The 24085-nt window shown below is 44.7% G+C and overlaps 2 protein-coding genes across 4 annotated transcripts in view; one reads left to right on the top strand and one right to left on the bottom strand.

Moving 5' to 3' along the window:
• LOC311138743 (NACHT, LRR and PYD domains-containing protein 12-like) overlaps positions 1 to 24085 on the bottom strand; it is a gene marked incomplete at its 5' end in the record, with an annotated part of 452061 nt that overhangs the window by 25664 nt on the left and 402312 nt on the right. The window lies entirely within an intron of this gene.
• LOC311103031 (vesicle-fusing ATPase-like) overlaps positions 1 to 24085 on the top strand; it is a gene marked incomplete at both ends in the record, with an annotated part of 41254 nt that overhangs the window by 9563 nt on the left and 7606 nt on the right. For 2 of the 3 annotated variants that reach the window (XM_084144521.1, XM_084144522.1), the window contains 6 exons: positions 13242 to 13327; positions 15169 to 15268; positions 15466 to 15505; positions 15729 to 15895; positions 16419 to 16526; positions 16841 to 16916. In XM_084144521.1, coding sequence (XP_084000647.1) covers positions 13242 to 13327; positions 15169 to 15268; positions 15466 to 15505; positions 15729 to 15895; positions 16419 to 16526; positions 16841 to 16916 — 577 coding nt within the window. Of the gene's footprint in view, positions 1 to 13241; positions 13328 to 15168; positions 15269 to 15465; positions 15506 to 15728; positions 15896 to 16418; positions 16527 to 16840; positions 16917 to 24085 lie in introns of those variants that run through there. The other variant, XM_084144523.1, reaches the window with a different exon arrangement.

The following is a 24085-nucleotide window of genomic DNA, read 5'->3' as shown; positions in this document are numbered from 1 at the left end:
AGGACCTTGAAATGCTTCTTACGAAGCCACTCCTTCGTTGCCCGGGCGGTGTGTTTGGGATCATTGTCATGCTGAAAGACCCAGCCACATTTCATCTTCAATGCCCTTGCTGATGGAAGGAGGTTTTCACTCAAAATCTCACGATACATGGCCCCATTCATTCTTTCCTTTACACGGATCAGTCGTCCTGGTCCCTTTGCAGAGAAACAGCCCCAAAGCAAGATGTTTCCACCCCCATGCTTCACAGTAGGTATGGTGTTCTTTGGATGCAACTCATCATTCTTTGTCCTCCAAACACGACGAGTTGAGTTTTGACCAAAAAGTTATATTTTGGTTTAATCTGACCATATGACATTCTCCCAATCCTCTTCTGGATCATCCAAATGCACTCTAGCAAACTTCAAACGGGCCTGGACATGTACTGGCTTAAGCAGGGGGACACGTCTGGCACTGCAGGATTTGAGTCCCTGGCGGCGTAGTGTGTTACTGATGGTAGGCTTTGTTACTTTGGTCCTAGCTCTCTGCAGGTCATTCACTAGGTCCCCCCATGTGGTTCTGGGATTTTTGCTCACCGTTCTTGTGATCATTTTGACCCCACGGGGTGAGATCTTGCGTGGTGCCCCAGATCGAGGGAGATTATCAATGGTCTTGTATGTCTTCCATTTCCTAATAATTGCTCCCACAGTTGATTTCTTCAAACCAAGCTGCTTACCTATTGCAGATTCAGTCTTCCCAGCCTGGTGCAGGTCTACAATTCTGTTTCTGGTGTCCTTTGACAGCTCTTTGGTCTTGGCCATAGTGGAGTTTGGAGTGTGACTGTTTGAGGTTGTGGACAGGTGTCTTTTATACTGATAACAAGTTCAAACAGGTGCCAATAATACAGGTAACGAGTGGAGGACAGAGGAGGCTCTTAAAGAAGAAGTTACAGGTCTGTGAGAGCCAGAAATCTTGCTTGTTTGTAGGTGACCAAATACTTATTTTCCACCATAATTTGCAAATAAATTCATTAAAAATCCTACAATGTGATTTCCTGGGGAAAAAAATCTCAATTTGTCTGTCATAGTTGACGTGTACCTATGATGAAAATTACAGGCCTCTCTCATCTTTTTAAGTGGGAGAACTTGCACAATTGGTGGCTGACTAAATACTTGTTTTCCCCACTGTAAATGTGTAGGAGTGTGTGTGTGTGTGTGTGTGGGGGGGGGTGTCTGTGTAATCTGTAATCCCTGTCTTGGTGTAGGGCCTTCATCTGTGTGAGCTGCAGCTATATATAGAGAGAGTGCTACTCTATGTGCTGTGGGGGGCATTGCAGGGGAACAGTTCAAACACTCTTTCCATCAGACACACAATGAATCTGATAGTTGAATGTCGTTATGTTTAGACTGCACAAAACAAGAAGCCCTCATAGTTGAGTTTAGTTATTCTCTCTGATTCTGAATAGGGTGATGATCAGGGTGTTCTCTGTAGGACAAGAGCGACCTTCAAATGTGTCCTTTTGCCCTGCTGTGATGCATTTACTCACTAAGCTGTGATGCGTTCCTCTATCTCTGCTGGAGGCGTCAGACAGAGAGCATGCAGCAGAATCAGCCAATGCGGACAAAGCAAAATATAACTCATGTGAGTTTAATTATATTGGAATGGAAGCAGAAGGCATAGACATCCTTGTTATCAACATTAGCCAGATATATTGAGAAAAGCTTGAAGCTTCGTTGCCGGCTGGACATTTGCAAAAAAGGATATAAAAAATAATAATAATAATCACGTTACAATTGTCTCATCTTTCACATTTGTCACTCAAATATAGGATGGGAAATTCCCTACTGTAAGGTTCTTTATTTATTTTCTTAGTTCACCTTGTGTTCTTGAACGTAGCCCTGTTTCTTTGTGTTCTTGAACGTAGCCCTGTCTTTCATTTTTGTTCATTGATTTCACCTGTGTTAGTTACTCACCTGGTCTCATCAGCTCCTTATTTAGTTCAGTTCATTCTGTTTGTGCCTTGTGAGGTATTGTTCGTTTTGACTCTACTAAGCTAGAACCAGTTATAGCCTTCAGTTTCACCTGCCTGTTTGCCTACCTGTGTATGACCATTGCCTGCCTGTGACCACGATTCCTGCCTTCTGCGAAGGCGAAATAAACACCTGTCACGCTCTGCTCGTGAATCTACACCTTTTTCTCCCTGAGTATTCATTAGAGAATACCTCACCAAAACAGAATGGATTCAGCGGAGCTACAGCAGCGCCTAACCCAGCAAGAGGAGCGTATGGAGGAAATCTGCCATCTTCTCCGCCAGCCTATCCCTACTCCTCCGATGCCAGGTATCGTAATCCATAGCCCTCCTTCATTCATATCCATGCCTGGAAAATATGACGGTTCACCTGGGAAATGTCCGGGATTTCTGATGCAATGCAGCAAATACATTGAGCACAACCCCACTAACTTCGCCACCGACAAGAGCAGGGTGGATTTTGTTGTGTCTCTACTCACAGGCAAAGCCCTGGATTGGCCACCGCCATCTGGACTGCTAACAGCACAGAACTCGGATCCGAGACCTATTTCCACACCCTCTTCAAAGAGGTATTCGATCACGCTCCTTCCGGTTGTCCAGTAGGAGACCTCCTCATAGACCTTCAACAAGGACGCAATTCAGCTGCCGAGTATGCCCTTGAGTTCCGCACCATGGCTGCAGGGAGTGGATGGAGTGAGGCTGCTTTACTTACCGTCTACCGAAGAGGGCTCAAAAGGGAACTTCAGGCGGAAATGGCCTGTAGAGGTGACCTTCAGGATTTAAGTCAATACATTCGTATGTCCATCTTCATCGACCACCGACCGCCGAAGAACTCTGCCACCCAGGAACCCGAAACCTTCTCTTTCCATGATTCCGTCATGCCGTCCGAGTCTTCCAGAGCCCATGCAGTTGGGCCATGCTCCTCTCCCATGTATCGAAGGTCAAAGGCGGATCCAAGAAGGGCTCTGCCTATACTGTAGAGGGAAAGATCATCTACTCAGCCATTGCCCTGTTCGCCCCCCCACGAAGAGATGAGAAGGGTCCCTCCACTGCCATGCTGGTAGGCGGGTCTGTATTTCTAAATATCTCCCAGAAGCAATTCTCCATCCCAGTATTGATAACCGTGAAGGGGGTTACGAAGTACGTAGAGGGCTTGATAGATTCGGGAGCAGCAGGTCGTTTTATCGATCACCAGCTAGTACAAGAGCTTGACATGAACTTGATCTAACACCTGTCACCCCTCCCTTAAGGATTAACACCCTGGACGGGCAGCCATTGGGCATGGGCTTCATTACGCAACTGACACAGAGTGTTACCCTCCAGATTGGAGTCTTCCACACCAAAACCATTAACTCATGGAACTCTCATCCCCCAAAAAGCCACTCAACCTCGGACACCCCTGGCTTTGTCGTCACGACCCTGCCATCTCGTGGCGACAAGGTGAACTACTGTCCTTGTCTTCTACCTGCTTCACCAGTTGTCTCAGCCTACCCTGCAGAGCCACCACCATTGAGGACTCTACCTCTGCAGTGCCACCCACCATACCATCTGAATACGCCCAGTACAGCAATGTCTTCAGCAAAATCAAGGCCTCCACTCTGCCACCACATTGCTCAGGGGACTGTGCTATTGACTTACTCCCTGGAGTGTCCCCACCGAAGGGCCGTGTTTACCCCCTATCTATCCCTTAAAATGAGGCAAAGGAGAACTACATTGATGAAGCACTCAAACGGTTTCATTTGTCCTTCTTCCCCAGCTGCGTCCAGCTTCTTCTTCGTTTGAAAAAAGGATGGTGGTCTCCATCTATGTATTGATTACCATTCCCTGAATGACGTCACGGTCAAGAACCGTTTCCCTCTGATCCCAGTGACCCTTGAACAAGTGGGCCACGCCAAAATCTATACAAAACTCGACCTGCGTAAAGGTGACTCATGCAAGACAGGCCCCCGCCATCTTCCAATCCTTTATGAACAAGGTTTTCCAGGATATGATCAACCGCTTTCTCATCGTCTACATTGATGACATCCTGATTTACTCACACTCCCTGAAGGAACACATACACAAGGTTCTTCAACGGCTCCTTGACCATAACCTTTATGTGAAGACTGAAAAGAGCATCTTCCATGTAACCTCAGTAAACTTCCTCTGTTTCGTACTGACACCTGGAGGGGTCCGCATGGATGAGAACAAAGTCACCGCCGTCAGTAACTGGCCCAAACCCACCACCGTTAAGGAACTCCAACGTTTCATTGGGTTCTCCAACTTCTATCGCCGGTCCATTCGGAACTTCAGTTCTACTGCCGCTCCCCTCACTGCCCTTACCATCCAAAAGACCCGGACCCTTCAATGGACTGATGCCGCACTGATTGCTACCAACACATTGAAACGCCTCTTCATCTCAGCTCCTGTCCTTCGCCAACCTGATCCGACCCTTCCTTTCACCCTGGAGGTGGATGCCTCCGAAGTAGGAGTAGGAGCCATTCTCTCTCAGCGGGTGGGAACACCTCCAAAATCACATCCCTGTGCCTTCTTCTCCAGGAAGTTATCCTCCATTGAGAGGAATTACGATGTGGGGAACAGAGAACTCCTCTGCATTAAATCTGGCCCTCGAGGAGTGGCGCCACTGGTTGGAGGGCGCACAACATCCCTTTCTCGTCCTGACAGATCATCGTAATCTGGAATATATCAGAGGGGCCAAGAGGTTAAACTCCAGACAAGCCCGCTGGGCTCTTTTCTTCACATGCTTCCATTTTCTTGTTACTTACATCCCTGGAAAGAAAAACGTAAAAAATGATGCTCTCTCCCACCAGTTTGACCTTCCAACCAATAACTTATACCCTACACCCATTCTTCCTTCCTCTTGCATTATGGGACCGGTACAGTGGGAGGTTCACTCTGCCTTACAAGAAGCCCTAACCTCAGACCCTGCTCCTCCTGAGACACCAGCTGGGAGGAGTTACGTACCAGCAGCTGTTAGACCCCAACTGATGCAATGGTGTCACACGTCCTTGGGGTCAGGACATCCGGGCATTACACGACCCACCGAACTTCTAGCCGTAAGTTCTGGTGGTCGTCACTGGCATCCGACGTCAGGGATTACAGTACGTACTCTACTGTCCAGTCTGTGCCCAAACCAAAAGCCCTCGTCATCTCCCTGCCGGTAAGCTTCGACCTTTGCCAATCCCTCACAGACCCTGGTCCCACATAGCTGTTGACTTCATCACATACCTTCCTGAATCCTCTGGTAACACCACCATCCTTGTCATAGTAGACCGTTTTTCAAAAATGTGTAGTCTGGTTCCTCTTCCTCATTTACCTAACACCATGGAATTGGCTGAGTGTATGTTCCAACAGGTGTTCCGTCTGTATGGGATTCCGGAGGACATCGTCTCTGACCGCGGGCCTCAGTTTGTCTCCCGGGTGTGGCAAGCTTTCTGTGACCGACTGGGGGTCACCCTCAGCCTCTCCTCTGGGTACCATCCCCAGAACAAAGGGAAGACGGAACGCCTGAACCAAGAAATAGGGAAATACATCCGCCAACAATGTTCTGCCTCTGCACACGACTGGAGTCGGTATATGGCCTGGGCCAAATACGCTCAGAACTCACTCATGCATTCATCCCTCCGCCTTACTCCGTTTCAGTGTGTACTTGGTTACCAACCCCCCATGTTTCCCTGGGAGGCAGAGCCTGGTACTGTCCCAGCTGTCGACGACTGGTTTCGGCATAGTGAGCGGGTATGGGAGACCACTCATCGGCATCTGCAGGAAGCCTCTAATACCCAGAAACGCTTTGCCGACAGACGCGGCCGACCTATGCCACTCTTGTGTGGCTCTACCAGAGACATCTGCCTCCCCTGCAAAAAGCTCTGTCCTCGCTTCATTGGTCCCTTCAAGATAACCCATCGCATCAACCCTGTCACGTATCGCCTCCAGTTACCCCGTCAGTATAAAATCTCCTCGTCCTTCCATGTGTCTCTATTAAAACCGGTCACCTACAGTCCTCTTCATCCTCCAGTCTCAACCCGCAGTGCGCCCCCACCATTGGATGTAGGAGGGGAACCTACCTACGCCATTCAGGCCATCCTTGATTCCAAACGCCTGAGGGAAGGTTATGGGCCTGAAGACCGGTCCTGTGTCCCTGACCAGGACATCCTTGACCCAGAGATGATTCGGGCATTCCACCATAACCGTCCAGATCGTCCCGCTCCCCGACCTCGGGGTCGACCCCCAAACAGACCCACTGGACATCATCCTCGACGCAGAACGTCGGGTCAGTCCATGACCATGTCGAACCAGCCTGCCGGACCTCGCCCCCTCTGCTCCCCCGCCCGCCTGCGGTTCTGTATTTATTTTCTTTGTCAACCTTACAACAAACGTAGCCCTGTTTCTTTGTGTTCTTGAACGTAGCCCTGTCTTTCATTTTTGTTCATTGATTTCACCTGTGTTAGTTACTCACCTGGTCTCATCAGCTCCTTATATAGTTCAGTTCCTTCTGTTTGTGCCTTGTGAGCAGGGGCGGTGTGTTCAATAGGGCGATATGGGCGACGCACTGCCAAACGGGAAAAGGAAGGGATTTTTTTTCTAATCAATTATATCACGGCAACAGTAGTTATCAGTGTTGTAATCTAGACGTCTGATCTGCCACAGTGCCACTAAATGTCCAATCAGGCTAAAGTCGTGCTTCAAATGCCCCCCCCCCCCCCCCTTTTGGGGCGATTTCAGTCAGGTTGAAAATCGCCCAGAAGTCTGTCATAGACTCCCATGTAAAATCAATTTTTTTCAAATATCAGAGCTTTCAATACAATCTCTATGGGTTTCTGAGGGCTTGCACTTACGCGCTTTCGTCATACGTAACGTAACCTTGAACGTAACTAAGAAAAGAGCGGGTAGCAGCGTCAATCAATTCACTATTACTGTCAAAATGGCTAGGCTTCAGTGCAACTCGATTGTGTCTTTGAAAGAAGTTCCTTTTTGTCGGCGAACAAATGAAGATAAATTGGCAACGAAACAATTAGGACCTCCCAGACCAAATTTAATAATTCAACAGGTTTCTACTAAAGGGGGGAAGTCCTACACCCGAGGATTTTCCAAAAATTGGTACGAACGAAAAACCTGGCTAGCAGGCTGCGATGTAGCTAATGCAGTCTTCTGCTACCCCCTGCTTACTCTTTCACCCTGAAGGCGGCACGGCAGACAGCACCGCTTGAACAGCGACTGGTGTGTAACGGACATGCACCATCTTTCAGGAAAGATTAAGAAACATGAGCTGTCAAAGACCCACATGGATAGCTGTTTGAGATTGTCTGTTTTGGGGAGAGTGAACATTCCCACTCAACTGGATGAGGGATACAGGCTAGCTGTCCGCCGCCACAACGATGAGGTTAGTGTTGATAATCACAAGTTTACTGGAGAACTGAAACTGACAAGGCTGACAAGATAGGACCCTTTTGTCCATTGTTATTGGATAGGAACAGAACTTATAACCAGCTCCTGACCTAAATAGATCTTAGCACAACATTTTACTCAACATATCATATTCCATATTCACTATAACAAATATATTTACTATGACATTAGCAAGAACCGCCACATCCTCAGCCGGCTAATCCAGTGTGTGAAGTTTTGCGGAGTGTTTGAGTTAGCTTTGCGAGGCAAAGATGAAACTGAGGGCTCCACCAACCCTGGTAAGCCAACACTTTTGAGATCAGTCAATAAATGCTTCTGGTATTGACTTATATGCTGCCCCTGTCTTCATGTTGTTGCTGGACATATCTTTTTTAAGATGTGTGTAGGTCACCTAAATCATCAGAAAAATTGCCCCCCCTGAGAATTTTTTCAGGAGCCGCCACTGCTTGTGAGGTATTGTTAGTTTTGACTCTACTAAGCCTTTTCCTAGCTCGTTTGTGAGAACCAGTTATGGCCTTCAGTCCTAGTTTTGTTTCACCTGCCTGTTTGCCTACCTGTGTTTGACCATTGCCTGCCTGTGACCACGATTCCTGCCTTCTGCGACGGCGAAATAAACACCTGTCGCGCACTGCGTGTGTCACGGATTCAGCCAAGGCTGCTCCTCCTCCTTGCTCGGGCAGGCTTCGGCGTTCGTCGTCCCCGGAGTACTAGCTGCTACCGATCTATGTTTCGGTGTTTGTCTTGTTTGGTCTTTATTGTTTTCACCTGTGTCCCATTAGTGTTGCATTGTATTCCCTTTAAAAACCACTGTCTCTCATTGTTTGTTGTGTGTGATTGTTTTCCGTTAGGTCGGCAGTGCTGTTGTATGCGAGTATTGTTCCTCCCTGTTAGGAGGTTTTTATTTTGTACTTTCATTACTGTGTTAAGTAAAGTACGTCTGGCAGTAGCTCGGTGTCCTGCGCTTGACTTCGTTCACCGCATACACGTCACCTTGACAGCGTGTGAATCTACACCTTTTTCTCCCTGAGTATCATTACACCTACTGCACAACGTGCACAGAAGAAATACAAGCACATTACCTTTTGCACATTACCTTTTGCACATTACCTTTTGGAATCTTCCTCTACAAAACATACCATACCCTGCAGGGCTATAACAGTGCAGTCACAGTGTAGTCAAAGTGATACGTCTACATGGTCTCTCCTTGCCATCAAACCTCTCCAACTTTGATGTAATTACTTTCCAGTAGGGGAAGACAGCCAATAACTAACTTAAAGTGATTTATCTGAATAGAAAAAGGAATTGGCTTTCAAACCTAGCATATTAGCTCAATAATGTCTTCAGCTGCTTCTGAATTCATAACACATATCCCTGTGCTGACTAAATGCCCTTCAAAATCTGACCTATGGCTTACTTGTTGACTCGTTTACAATGGTTTCAAGTAAAGATTGGTGTTGGGAGAACTGATCCAAGTCAGTTTGTGAAATAGATTGTGTATGCACTTTTTCTGGCGCCATTAGGAAAATAACTGATTAGTAGACATAGTATAGTGGTAAGATTGTCAAACTACCATGGAAAAAGTAATGCCTCATTTAAAATGATTGCATAAATATTGTGGTTTTGTAAACATGTCCCTTGACTGATGAAATATAGGCCCATAGGCATATAATTTATATTCAAATACACTGAGTATACCAAACATTAGGAACACCTTCCTAAGATTGAGTTGCACCCGCACTTTTGCCCTCAGAACAGCCTCAATTCGTTGGGGGCTTGGACTCTACAAGGTGTCGAAAGCATTCCACAGGGATGCTGGCCCATGTTGTTCCCAATGCTTCCCACAGTTGTCAAGTTGGCTTGATGTCCTTTGGGTGGTGGACCATTCATGATACACACGGAAAACTGTTGAGCGTGACAAACCCAGCAGCGTCACAGTTCTTGACACAAACCGGAGCGCCTTGGCACTTACTACCATACCCCGTTCAAAGGCACTTCAAACCTTTGTCTTGCCCATTCACCCTATGAATGGCACACACACACAATCAATGTCTCAATTGTCTCAAGGCTTAAAAATCCTTCTTTAACCTGTCTCCTCCCCTTCATCTACACTGATTTGAAGTGGATTTAACAAGTGACATCAATAAGGGATCCTAAGTTTCACCTGGATTCACCTGGTCAGTCTATGTCATGGAAAGAGCAGGTGTCCTTAATGTTTTGTATACTCAGTTTAATTATGTTTCTACTGCATACATCATTGGGCCTACCCATAGGCCAACCTGATGCACTAGCTGGCTAGAGGCTGAGTTGAATGGCTCCTCCTACTAGTCGCATCTATACATATTGATCTCCAGCACAGACAGCTCAATGGATACCTCCCCCAGGACTCCAGCTGATGGAATATTGAAAAGGGATTCCAGAAATAAAGCAGGATAAAAAGCCTGGAGTGTTCTGTCCTACGAGACTGCAGGGCTGGGTGGGGCATCAAGATTTAGGATTGTGTGTGTGTGTGTGTGTGTGTTTATACCGCAATCACTGACCACCCTCTATTCTTAGTCCTGAATGGAGCATACCACCACCAACGAGCCATTTGTAATATAGGTTTACTGAATACAATCTAGAGGGTTTGTGGGGCGTGTTGATCCATCAAAGGCTGTGCATAGCTCACTAAGATTGGACTACTTTGATTTCAAATGGTGTCTCATTAAATGCATTGAGTTCTGTTATGAATGAAGGTATTTATGTGAAGGGTTTTATTCTTTGTACATTTTCAAAACCATGTAATGTCTTGCTTGTTTGTGCATGCTACAGCTCATATTACCATTTTAATCAGCCATACATGACAGTAACCCTGGGGTTCCATCCATTCATCACATAAGAACACCAAAAATACGAAAGATTTCTGCTCTCATGAAAATTCATATTAGTTCTCACATTTAGACAATGTTTTCTGTTTACAATGTGAATAATGAATCTCTTCCTTATGTAAGATCTACATAAGACTGTAAAACATATATGGCTGACAAATGACATTACTACCAGATTTGGGGTATACTTTATAGTAGGCACTTAGCTTGCTAAAACTCACATTTCAAAAACAAGACTCTAGCCACAGACCAATTTATTTGGGCAGTGTAAATTCACTGACGTCAAAATGTGCCCATGTTTTGGTGCAGTTCAGGACGAGAACAAAACTAAAGTGAGTGAAATGATAAGAAAGACCCCAACTCTGCCCCTCTCTGCATGCGCTTGCCACTTGCCACTGTCAAAGTGGTATTCCTTCTATTGTGAATCAATGCACCCAATTCTGCTTCAGCTCTCTGACAGACAGTGGTCCTGGCTGTCTCAATTCTCTGTCTTATGTCCTCCTCTTCCCCTCCCTCTTTGCTTGCGTACGTTGGCCCCCAGGTCGTAATATTTTTCAAGGTATGTATGTAAGTCATTTCCTCATGTATGAACTCCCACCCGCTAAACGTCTAATAGCTTAATTGGACAGTCAGTCGGCTTTACTGAAAGTAGCTTTATCCGCCTCGTCCACTCCCAAGGTCTTACGAAAGCTTCCCCCCTGCTGCCACTGCCGCTGCTCGCACCCTTGGTAGTGACTGTCTCAAGAGAATCAATATACATATGATACATATATCATCTGCCATTGCAAATCCATTGACTGAGTTGCAATGCAGAGAGGGAGGACATTTGAATGAGTGCACAAACAATTAATTAGCATCCTTTACTCCTCCGCTGCAGTTTCACTAAGAATGCTTAGACATACTCTTGGACCGGGGTCAAACAGAAAAGCTTCAGCCTATTTATTTTTCTTCTGGCTGAGCGAGCTCTGGGGGTAGACTAGACTGCATGTGATGATTTTATAAATGGGACAGGGCAGTGTGCCAGCACTGCAGTGCAATACGCACCTCTCTATTAATTGCCACAACCCAAGCACCCAAACATTACGACTCCCAACACCCACTGCCCTTGCTCTTCGCTCTCCTCTCCCCAGCCGCCACCGCTCAAATGTCAGATAAGCAAGCGTACATAGCAGGCCTGTGTCTAACTATGAGTGAGCAAAATCAGAGATAGCTATGGCATGCATATCTTCACAGGGTACGTTCACAACAACGTATAGGATTGTATAAAATCTAACTGAAATGAATGACAATTTGTCTCCTTGTTATGTTATTAATTAAATATTAAGGGTCTAATTTTCAGAAATTGAGGCCCTCAAGACCCAGACTAAGACCACACCTTATGACACCCAGATGAAGATACAACCTATTTAGACCCAGACCAAACCAGTTGTTATTTTAGGCCCACTTGGCTCTGACATTAGAGAAGTAAGGCAGCTAGTGTTGGACTTGCTTGTTATTTCACTCATACATGGCCATATAACTGTCAAGATGGTATTCAAAGATGCATCTTGACAACATGAGTTGAAAATCTACAAAGACCATGGTCTCATCATAGACCATCAGCCCAGACCCAGACCTCTGGCACTGTGGCCCAGACCAAGACTGTTTTTAAATGGTCTAGACTAGTCTTGAGATTGAGAACCCAAGATTAACTCTCTATCTCCCCTGATTTGTCTTAAAAGCTGGAATGAATATTGCATCATCATCAAGATCTCTTTCTGTCTTGATCTGAAAGTTGTCATCATGACAACCTTTTTGTAACATGGCCTTCTGTGGGATTTTTAATTGGAACCACATGTTCTTTCTTTTTCCCATCTTTTCTCTTTTACTAAAAGTGTTTTGAGGTTTGTCTTGTGTACCAAAGGGAATAATCTGTACTGTTTAGTGTCCTTGGTATACTATGACAGTTCACAGGCGGTCTGGAAGCAATGCTCTTAGCAGCAAACTTTCAGTGCCCTGAGAATCTCTTCATCTTTTCACTCTGGAACCTTTTCACTCAGTGAATTGTGTGAACAGAGCTATGTAAGAGAATGTCAATGCAGTTAATCCGTGCAATAATTTGACATAAGAATGTAGAAACTTGTCAACAAGAATTGTGTTTAGAAAGAAAGAATTGGTCTTTTGTTTTTAAATATTGTGTTTTGAATTTGTCTTTGGTTTCATTGTACTTTGTATGTAATTCATTCATTCATAGTCTTGTAACGACTGGAATAGATCCTATCAAATAAACAAATAAACTAAGTAGCCAGCTAGCTGTATCTGCTGTCTGTTGCTGCTCTCTGACATTGTCTGTTTCAAGGCTGGTTTATATTCATTTGACTATCTTGTGATATTGGACAAACATTGCTGTTGCCTATGAGTTGAAATATGTTGAATTTGCAGAGAAACTAAACACGATAAATGTTCCACACAAAGAAATGCTGTGACAGATCTACAGTATACTGTTGCATTGCTACAAAGTTTTATGGGTTGTTATATACCCTCACACCATAGTGTGAACTACCAGAAGTTAACTGGATGTTTCTTGATGAAAGTCAAGAGGCCATTATGGGTGTGTCTCCTGGTTGTTTCTTAGCTTCAGTCTTAACAAGGAAACCCAAGTTCCTTGATGATGCTATTAAATGTAAAATTAGTTTTCCTTTGAAAAATGGAAAGGAAATGCTGCGTCACTACTCAACTACTAGAGTAATATCTCCCCTTCAACTTAATATCTCTCTCTCTCTCTCTCTCTCTCTCTCTCTCTCTCTCTCTCTCTCTTTTTTTTTCTTATTCTCTCTCTCTCTCTCTCTCTCTCTTTTTTTTCTTATTCTCTCTCTCTCTCTCTCTCTCTCTCTCTCTCTCTCTCTCTCTCTCTCTCTCTCTCTCTCTCTCTCTCTCTCTCTCTCTCTCTCTCTCTCTCTCTCTCTCTCTCTCTCTCTCCACTGCAGACGATGCAAGCGGCGCGATGCCCGACAGATGACCTATCGTTGACAAACTGTGCTGTGGTGAGCGAAAAGGATCTGCAGTCTGGACAGTGAGTATTCACCATATACAGTATAGCCCTCTGTAGTCTGGAAAACCACACTGTCTACATCAGGGTTCCCCACTTCAGCTCGAAGTAATTTTAAGTTTGGAAATCTCTTCCCAAGTATTCCCACGCATAATAGAGAGACACATGATTGTATACAAATGTAAGCAACTGTATTATATCTGTTTGGGCTTCTTGCGGTCAATTTGCAGTCTACAAATTGTTATGTTCTGGCTCCCCAACGATCTGCTCAAGAAAAAATCGGCCCCTGGCTGAATCTAGTTGATGAACCCTGGTCTACGTGTTTGAACTCTGGTGCTGTAGTCTGGTGTAACATTTAACACTTGGGACCTGGGCCTCCAGAGTGGCGCAGCGGTCTAAGGCACTGCATTGCAGTGCTTGAGGCGTCACTACAGACCCGGGTTCAATCCCAGGTTGTGTCACAGCTGGCCGTGACCGGGAGACCCATGAGGCGGCGCACAATTGGCCCAGTGTCGTCCGGGTTAGGAGAGAGTTTGGCCGACCCGGGATTTCCTTGTCCCATTGCGCTCTAGCGACTCCTTATGGCAGGCCGGGCGCCTGCAAGCTGACTTCGGTCGCAAGCTGGACAGTGTTTCCTCTGACACATTGGTGTGGCTGGCTTCCGAGTTAAGCAAGCAGTGCGGCTTAGCAGGGTCGTGTTTCGGGGGACGCAAGGCTCTTGACCTTCGCCTCTCCCGAGTCCGTAGGGGAGTTGCATCGATGAGACAAGACCGTAACTACTTAGGCAACATTAGCCACACCTATCTGCTCCCTGGACCCCACCTAAAGTAAGAATAAATCTAGGGAGAACACTGAAATAAATGCTAAAGCACGATTTTCAACATTTTTAAACAACACTTAATCTCCTTTGATATTTTTTTTATTCATTTTTATTGGCGGTACAGTGGGAAGGTAGATAGTGTGACAGTATAGAGAAGCAAAGACAGAGTGGCCAAGACCGTGCTCAAACAGCGCTCGTACATACAGTACTGTAGGGCATGTGAGGTCCCGAGTGTTCTTTTTAAAAACTTTTTTAAAAACTTTCCCCCCTTTTTCGTGATATCCAATTGGTAACAATAGGAGAAACATTGTTCACATCGACTCTGTAAGGGCATTTACAAATAAGCCATTGTAAAAAGATCTACATATTATAACTATTTGTTGAATAATACAATTGCAATTTTTTCACTGTCTTTTAGAGATAAATAGGATTCAATAAATAGTTGAATTCAGTAGCAGCTTTTCCCACCTGATCTCTCTTTATATATTTTCTGCTCATTGTTAGGGACCACACAGAATCTCTTGCTAATTTGAGATTAGTCCACAAGCAATGGAATCCACTTGGTTGTCAAAGGGGGGAGGGAGGGAACATGTTGTTGATTTGGGCCTATAGCCCTGCCACCTTCCCTCTCCTCTATTCCTGGAAAATGTTGGATTAATTTCTTTCCTCATGGCTGTTCTACCCACAATTAAATGATATTTTCAAATATACAGTAAGTATGTTGCTTAGAGCACTCACCGGTGCTATAGTCACTCCGTTACAGTAGGGTTTCGACTGAGATTGGCATCTCCTCGGTTTCCTCTCTGCAGAACTAGTACACAGCTATCTAAATATGTGCATTCATTTTTTTTAATTGTCATGTAATTAGTGCCACATTTTTTATGTGAAGTAATGTATTTTTCTGATTTCATACAAAAACATCATTAGCAGAATAGCTGTTATGTGAAAAAAAAACAGTTGTAAATATGATATTCTATTGAGGTAATTTTGTTGCCTGTGTATATGGAACAGATGTCCATGAGTTTCTCAAATCCTCTCTCTACAGACATGTGACTGTGAAGACTACGCCAACTCACAAGTTTGTGTTCACCACAAAAACCCACCACGCCATAGTCCCTGGCACTATCGCTTTCAGTCTGCCACAGGTAAAAAACACACCTACTCCAGATCTTTATATTGTACTGAATCTGCAATGTTGTATAAAGTACACCCATAGATCTATTTATAACCTAAATGAATTTCTCCTAAATAAATATATAAAAAAATATTTTAAGCATACTGTACATGTCCCTGCTTCCCTGCAATTATTGGCTTACTTATCTCTCTTCTTTCTTTCTCTCAGAGGAAATGGGCTGGTCTGTCTATTGGACAGGAGGTGGAAGGTAATTCACTCCATTTCATTAATGAGTCTGAGGAAAATAAAACTATGACCATAGATACTGCCTCATTTACACTGCACCCTGCACAGTCCCTAATATACTGTACCTTCACATCTTGACCACAACCAATAGCTCACCTTAACATACCTATTTAATTTTTACAGTACAGTATTTCTGACAGTACAAATTATACAGTACTCTGACATGAGTCCTCTCCCCTTAATAGTGGCCAACTACAACTTTGACAAGTCCCAGCAGTGTATCGGTGCCATGACTATAGAGATTGACTTCCTCCAGAAGAAGAGCACGGACACCAGCCCCTACGACTCAGACAAGATGGCCAGCGAGTTCATCCAGCAGTTCAACAACCAAGGCTTCTCTGTCACCCAGCAGGTAATTCAGAACAACAAACACTACAGCCGGTCACAACTCTTCACACTTTTCCTGCACATTTCCCTTCCCTGGAGTTACAAGAAAAAAGACTGGTGGTTTACATCAATCAAATGATTTTAGATGTGGGTAGGAGTGCACACTTGGGAGAATTGGGATGCAACACAGCCTTCCTCTCTCCTCTCATCCTCTCTCTCCTCATCCTCTCTCTCCTCTTATCTCCTCTCATCCCTCTCTCCTCTTGTCTCCTCTCATCCCTCTCACCTCATCCTCTCTCCTCTCATCCCTCTATCCTCATCCTCTCTCCTCTCATCCCTCTATCCTCTTATCTCCTCTAAGCCCTCTCTCCTCATCCTCTCTCCTCTTATCCCTCTATCCTCTTATCTCCTCTCATCCCTCTCTCCTCATCCTCTATCCTCTCATCCTCTCATCCTATCATCCTCTCTTTTCTCTCATCCTCTGTCTCCTCTCATCCTCTCTCTCCTCTCTTCTGTCATGCTTCCTGTCCTCCTCCCTTCCTCCCCAGATGGTGTTCAGTTTCTGCGACAAGCTCTTTGGGCTGGTGATCAAAGACATCGAGGCCATGGACGCCAGCATCCTCAAGGGGGAGCCAGCATCAGGCAAGAAGCAGAAGGTACCCAGAGTTACATTGACCTACTGCTGTAACAACTCAGCCCTTTATGATATGGGCCCTAGTCGGAATTACCCCCCTTCCTTGAAGTAATCCATGATTAGAAATGACTGGACAGGTGAACGCCAAGTGGTGGAGCACTTGCTTTCACCTGCCCCTTCATTTAGAACGGGGCCTCTATTTGACGAGGGAATGCGCTGCTAGGGTGCTGGTCGAAGTCCAAAGGGCACTCTGCAGAACTGTAAGAGTTGATTTGGAACAGTTATTTGTAATAACCAGTAGTTGGTAATAATTCCAATAAATCCTGTTTCCCTTAGATTGACATTGGCCTGCTGGTGGGGAACAGCCAGGTGGTTTTCGAGAAAGCAGAGAGCTCCTCCCTCACATTAGTTGGTAAGTTACAAAGGAGTTCATACAGAATACAGGTAGATTATGTAGGACCTATATCTAACTATTGCACAAGATGGCACCACAACAGGCACATCGTTCTGCACAGTTTCAATTCAAACATACAGTGCACTCGGAAAGTATTCAGACCACTTCCCTTTTTCCACATTTTGTTACTTTACAGCCTTATTCTAAAATGGATACAATTATTATTTTCCCTCATCAATCTACACACAATACCCCATAATGATAAAGTGAAAACAGGTTTTTAGACATTTTTCACATTTATAAAAAAATTAAATCAGAAATACCTTATTTACATAAGTATTCAGACCCTTTGCTATAAGAGTTGAAATTGAACTCAGGTGCATCCTGTTTCCATTGATCATCCTTGAGATGGTTCTACAACTTGATTGGAGTCCACCTGTGGTAAATTCAATTGATTGGACATGATTTGGAAAGGCACACACCTGTCTATATAAGGTCCCACAGTTGACAGGGCATGTCAGAGAAAAAACCAAGCCATGAGGTCGAAGTAATTGTCCGTAGAGCTCAGAGACAGGATTGTGTCGAGGCACAGATCTGGGGAAGGGTACCAAAAAATGTCTGCAGCATTGAAGGTCCCCAAGAACACCGTGGCCTCCATCATTCTAAAATTGAAGAAGTTTGCAACCACCAAGACTCTTCCTAGAGCTGGCCTCTCGGCCAAACTGAGCAATTGGGGGAGAAGGGCCTTGGTCAGGGAGGTGACCAAGAAGTGCAATGGCAATTGCGTTGTCCGTGGATCTGTTGCGGCGATATGCGAATTATAGTGACTAGGGTGTTGGGTAGGGTGGCGGTGATATGGTCCTTAACTAGCCTCTCAAAGTCATTTAGTCATTTAGTTCAGTTACCTTCGCTTTCTTGGGTACAGAGGGGCCCGCGTCGTGGATAGAAGGCAGCATTCTTGCAAAACTGAAAGCGCGAACCACCGCATTTAACCATGGCAAGGAGACTGGGAAGATGGATGTGTACAAACAGACCAACTATGACCTCCGTAAAGCAATCAAAGAGGCAAAATAATAGTACAGGGCCAAAGTGGAGTCGTAATTCAACGGCTCAGACACGAGACAAATGTGTCAGGGACTCCAGACAATCACAGATTATAAAGGGAAAGCCAGCCAGGTCGCGGACACCGAACCCTCACTCCCGGACGAGCTAAACATCTTCTTCGCCCGTTTCGAGGAAAACAACATTGAGCTGCCGACGCAGGCCCCTCTGTACCCAAGAAAGCGAAGGTAACTGAACTAAATGACAAAATGACTTTGAGAGGCTAGTTAAGGACCATATCACCGCCACCCTACCCAACACCCTAGTCACTATAATTCGCATATCGCCGCAACAGATACACAGACAAAGCAATCGCCATTGCACTGCACACTGCCCTATCCCACCTGGACAAGAGATATACCTATGCTATTCATCAACTACAACTCAGCCTTCAACACCATAGTACCCTCCAAGCTCATCACTAAGCTCAGGGCCCTGGTTCTCCCTGTGCAACTGGGTACTGGACTTCCTGAAGGGGCCGACCCCAAGTGGTGAAGGTAGGCAACAACACCTCTGCCACGCTGATCCTCAACACGGGGTCACCACAGGCGTGCGTGCTCAGCCCCTCCTGTACTCTCTGTTCACCCATTACTGCGTGGCCACGCACGTCTCCAACTCAATCATCAAGTTTGCTGAAGACCCAACATTGGTAGGCCTGATTACCAACAATGATGAGACAGCCTACAGGGAGTAGGTGAGCGCCCTGGCGTAGTGGTGCCAGCAAAATAACCTCTCCCTCAATGTCAACAAAACAAAGGAGCTGATCATGGATTACAGGAGACAGCAGAGAGAGCACGGCCCCACCAACGGGGCCGCAGTGAATAGGGTATGTACAGTGAGGTAAAAAAGTATTTGATCCCCTGCTGATTTTGTACGTTTTCCCAATGACAAAGACATGATCAGTCTATAATTTTAATGGTAGGTTTATTTGAACAGTGAGAGACAGAATAATAACAAAATAATCCAGAAAAACGCATGTCAAAAATGATATAACCTTCAGCTCTCTCCACAGATTTTCTATGGGATTATGGTCTGGAGACTGGCTAGGCCACTCCAGGACCTTAATGTGCTTTTTCTTGAGCCACTCCTTTGTTGCCTTGGCCGTGTGTTTTGGGTCATTGTCATGCTGGAATACCCATCCACAACCCATGTTCAATGCCCTGGCTGAGGGAAGGAGATTCTCACCCAAGATTTGACGGTACATGGCCCCGTCCATCGTCCCTTTGATGCAGTGAAGTTGTCATGTCCCCTTAGCAGATTAACAACCCCAAAGCATAATGTTTCCACCTCCATGTTTGACGTTGGGGATGGTGTTCTAGGGGTCATTCCTCCTCCTCCAAACACAGCGAGTTCAGTTGATGCCAAAGAGCTCGATTTTGGTCTCATCTGACCACAACACTTTCACCCAGTTCTCCTCTGAATCATTCAGATGTTCATTGGCAAACTTCAGACGGGCCTGTATATGTGCTTCCTTGAGCAGGGGGACCTTGCGGGCACTGCAGGATTTCAGTCCTTCACGGCGTAGTGTGTTACCAATTGTTTTCTTGGTGACTATGGTCCCAGCTGCCTTGAGATCATTGACAAAATCCTCCCATGCAGTTCTGGGCTGATTCGTCACCATTCTCATGATCATTGCAACTCCACGAGGTGAGATCTTGCATGGAGCCCCAGGCCGAGGGAGATTGACAGTTATTTTGTGTTTCTTCCATTTGCGAATAATCGCACCAACTGTTATCACCTTCTCACCAAGCTGCTTGGCGATGGTCTTGTAGCCCATTCCAGCCTTGTGTAGGTCTACAATCTTGTCCCTGACATCCTTGGAGAGCTCTTTGGTCTTGGCCATGGTGGAGAGTTTGGAATCTGATTGATTGATTGCTTCTGTGGACAGGTGTCTTTTATACAGGTAACAAGCTGAGATTAGGAACACTCCCTTTATGAGTGTGCTCCTAATCTCTGCTCGTTACCTGTATAAAAGACACCTGGGAGCCAGAAATCTTTCTGATTGAGAGGGGGTCAAATACTTATTTCCCTAATTAAAATGCAAATAAATTTATAACATTTTTGACATGCGTCTTTCTGGATTTCTTTGTTGTTATTCTGTCTCTCACTGTTCAAATAAACCTACCATTAAAATTATAGACTGATCATTTCTTTGTCAGTGGGCAAACGTACAAAATCAGCAGGGGATCAAATACTTTTTTCCCTCACTGTATATATATATATATATATATAAATTATATATACACAGTACCAGTCAAAGTATGGACACACCTACTCATTCAAGGGTTTTTCTTTATTTTTACTATTTTCTACATTGTAGAATAATAGTGAAGACATTACAACTATAAAATACAGTGGCTTGCGAAAGTATTCAACCCCCTTGGCATTTTTCCTATTTTGTTGCCTTACAACCTGGAATTAAAATGGATTTTTGGGGGGTTTGTATCATTTGATTTACGCAACATGCCTACCACTTTGAAGATGCAAAATATTTTTGGGGGGGAAACAAACAAGTAATAAGACAAAAAAACAGAAGACTTGAGCGTGCATAACTATTCACCCCCCCCAAAGTCAATTCATTGTAGCGCCACCTTTTGCAGCAATTACAACTGCAAGTCTCTTGGGGTAAGTCTCTATAAGCTTTGCCCATTCTTCAAGGCAAAACTGCTCCCGCTCCTTCAAGTTGGATGGGTTCCGCTGGTGTACAGCAATCTTTAAGTCATACCACAGATTTTCAATTGGATTGAGGTCTGGGCTTTGACTAGGCCATTCCAAGATATTTACATGTTTCCCCTTAAACCACTCGAGTGTTGCTTTAGCAGTATGCTTAGGGTCATTGTCCTGCTGGAAGGTGAACCTCCGTCCCAGTCTCAAATCTCTGGAAGACTGAAACAGGTTTCACTCAAGAATTTCCCTGTATTTAGCGCCATCCATCATTCCTTCAGTTCTGACCAGTTTCCCAGTCCCTGCCGATGAAGAACATCTCCACAGCGTGATGCTGCCACCACCATGCTTCACTGTGGGGATGGTGTTCTCGGGGTGATGAGAGGTGTTGGGTTTGCGCCAGAGGGCATTAATCAGAGAGGCAACAAAGAGACCAAAGATAACCCTGAAGGAGCTGCAAAGCTCCACAGCGGAGATTGGAGTATCTGTCCATAGGACCACTTTAAGCCGTACACTCCACAGAGCTGGGCTTTACGGAAGAGTGGCCAGAAAAAAGCCATTGCTTAAAGAAAAAAATAAGCAAACACATTTGGTGTTCGCCAAAAGGCATATGGGAGACTCCCCAAAAATATGGAAGAAGGTACTCTGGTCAGATGAGACTAAAATTGAGCTTTTTGGCCCCGAGAACACGTTTTTCTTGATGGCCAAAAAGCTCTATTTTAGTCTCATCTGACCAGAGTACCTTCTTCCATATTTTTGGGGAGTCTCCCATATGCCTTTTGGCGAACACCAAATCTGTTTGCTTAGTGCAGTTGCCACAGGAATGGAAGACCCAGAGTTACCTCTGCTGCAGAGGATAAGTTCATTAGAGTTACCAGCCTCAGAAATCGCAGCCCAAATAAATGCTGCAAAGAAACCACTACTAAAGGACACCAATAAGAAGAGACCTGCTTGGGCCAAGAAACATGAGCAATGGACATTAGACTGGTGGAAATGTGTCCTTTGGTCTGGAGTCCAAATTGGAGATTGTTGGTTCCAACCGCCGTGTCTTTGTGAGACGCGGTGTGGGTGAACGGATGATCTCGTATGTGTATTTCCCACCGTAAATCATGGAGGAGGAGGTATTATGGTGTGGGGGTGCTTTGCTGGTGACACTGTCTGTGATTTATTTAGAATTCAAGGCACACTTAACCAGCATGGCTACCACAGCATTCTACAGCGATCCCATCTGGTTTGGGCTTAGTGGGACTATCATTTGTTTTTCAACAGGACAATGACCCAACACACCTCAAGGCGGTGTAAGGGCTATTTTACCAAGAAGGAGAGTGATGGAGTGCTGCATCAGATGACCTGGCATCCACAATCCCCCAACCTCAATCAATTTGAAATGGTTTGGGATGAGTCAGACCCAGAGTGAAGGAAAAGCAGCCAACAAGTGCTCAGCATATGTGGGAACTCCTTCAAGACTGTTGGAAAAGCATTCCAGGTGAAGCTGGTTGAAAGAATGCAGAGAGTGTGCAAAGCTGTCATCAAGGCAAAGGGTGGCTATTTAAAGAATCTCAAATCTCAAATATATTTTAATTTGTTTAACACTTTTTTGGTTTCATAGTTTTGATGTCTTCACTATTATTCTACAATGTAAATAGTAAAAATAAAGAAAAACCCTTGAATGAGTAGGTGTGTCCAAACTTTTGACTGGTAGTGTATATATATACAGTGAGCACCATAATTCATTGGACAGTGACAATTTTTATTTTATTTTGGTTCTGTACTCTAGCACTTTGAGTTTGAAAGGATACAATGACAATGAGGGTGAAGTGCAGACTGTCAGCTTTAATTTGAGGGTATTTTCATACATATCAGATGAACCGTTTAGAAATTATAGAAGCTTTTGTACATGGTCCCCCCCATTTTCGGGCATCAAAAAACATTGGACAGTTTAACATAATGTAGAATAAAGTAATCATTGTTAATATTTGGTCGCATATCCTTTGCATGCAATGACTGCTTGAAGTCTGCGATGCATCGACATCACCAGACGCTGGGTATCTTCCCTGGTGATGCTCTGCCAGGCCTGTACTGCAGCCATCTTCAGTTCCTGCTTGTTTCGGGGACTTATTGCCTTCAGTCTCCTCTTCAGCATGTAAAATGCATGTTCAATTGGATTCAGATCCGGTGATTGACACGGCCAGTCAAGGATTTTCCACTTTTTGGCCATCAAAAACCCCTTCGTTGCTCTAGCAGTATGTTTAGGGTCATTGTCTTGTTGCATGATGAAGTGCCGTCCAATGAGTTTGGAGGCATTTGGTTTTATCTGAGCAGATAAAATATTTCTGTAGACTTCAGAATTCATTGTTCTACTTCTGTCTGCAGTCACATCATCCATGAAGACAAGTGAGCCTGTTCCACTGGCAGCCATACAGGCCCAAGCCATAACACCCCCTCCACCATGTTTCACGGATGAGGTGGTATGCTTTGGATCATGGGCATTTCATTTTTTTCTCCACACTTTCCTCTTTCCTTCACTCTGGTACATGTTAATCTTTGTCTCATCTGTCCACAATACTTTTTTCCAGAACTCTTGGGGCTCTTTTAGGTGCTTTTTAGCAAACTTTAATCTTGCCTTTCTGTTCTTCAGGCTTATCAGTGGTTTGTATCTTGTAGTGTACCCTCTGTAGTCCTGCTGGTGTAGTCTTCTACGTATGGTAGACTTTGACACATCTACACCTGCATCCAAGAGAGTGTTTTTGATCTGTTGGGCTGTTGTCAGGGGTTTTTCTTCACCATAGAGCGTAAACTCCGGTCATCCACTACAGTGGTCTTCCTCTTCTACCGGGTCTTTTGACATAATTGAGTTCACCGGTTGTTTTTTTTCTTGTTAATGATGAACCAAACTGTTGACTTGGGCATGGTCAGGGTTTTTGCAATGTTCCTGATTGATTGATTTTCATTTCTGAGCCTTATGACGGCCAGCTTCATTTGCATCGACACTGCTGTCTTCCTCATGTTGTCACATCCCAACAACAACCTCCAAAGGCAATAGCAAAGTCTAGAATCAATACTATTCATCAACAGCCCTCATGCATTCACTAACGACACAAATGAATACACCTGCCTAACAACACACATCTGTGAAGCCAATTTAACAAATACTTGTAGTACCTTAAAATGGGGGGACCATGTACAAAAGGTGCTGTCATTTCTAAACAGTTCATCCAATATGTATGAAAATACCCTAAAATTAAAGCTGACAGTCTGCACTTCACCCTCATTGTCATTGTATCCTTTCAAACTCAAAGTGCTAGAGTACAGAACCAAAATAACAAACATATGGTCACTGTCCAATGAATTATGGTGCTCACTGTATATATGTATTCTGACATTGCTCGTTCTGATATTTCTTAATTTCTTTATTTTACTAG

This window comes from Coregonus lavaretus (assembly GCF_964263955.1).
Source record: "Coregonus lavaretus genome assembly, chromosome: 2".
Taxonomy (NCBI): Eukaryota; Metazoa; Chordata; class Actinopteri; order Salmoniformes; family Salmonidae; genus Coregonus; species Coregonus lavaretus.
Note: the sequence above shows the minus strand (reverse complement) of the source record. Positions and strands in the feature narration are given on the sequence as shown.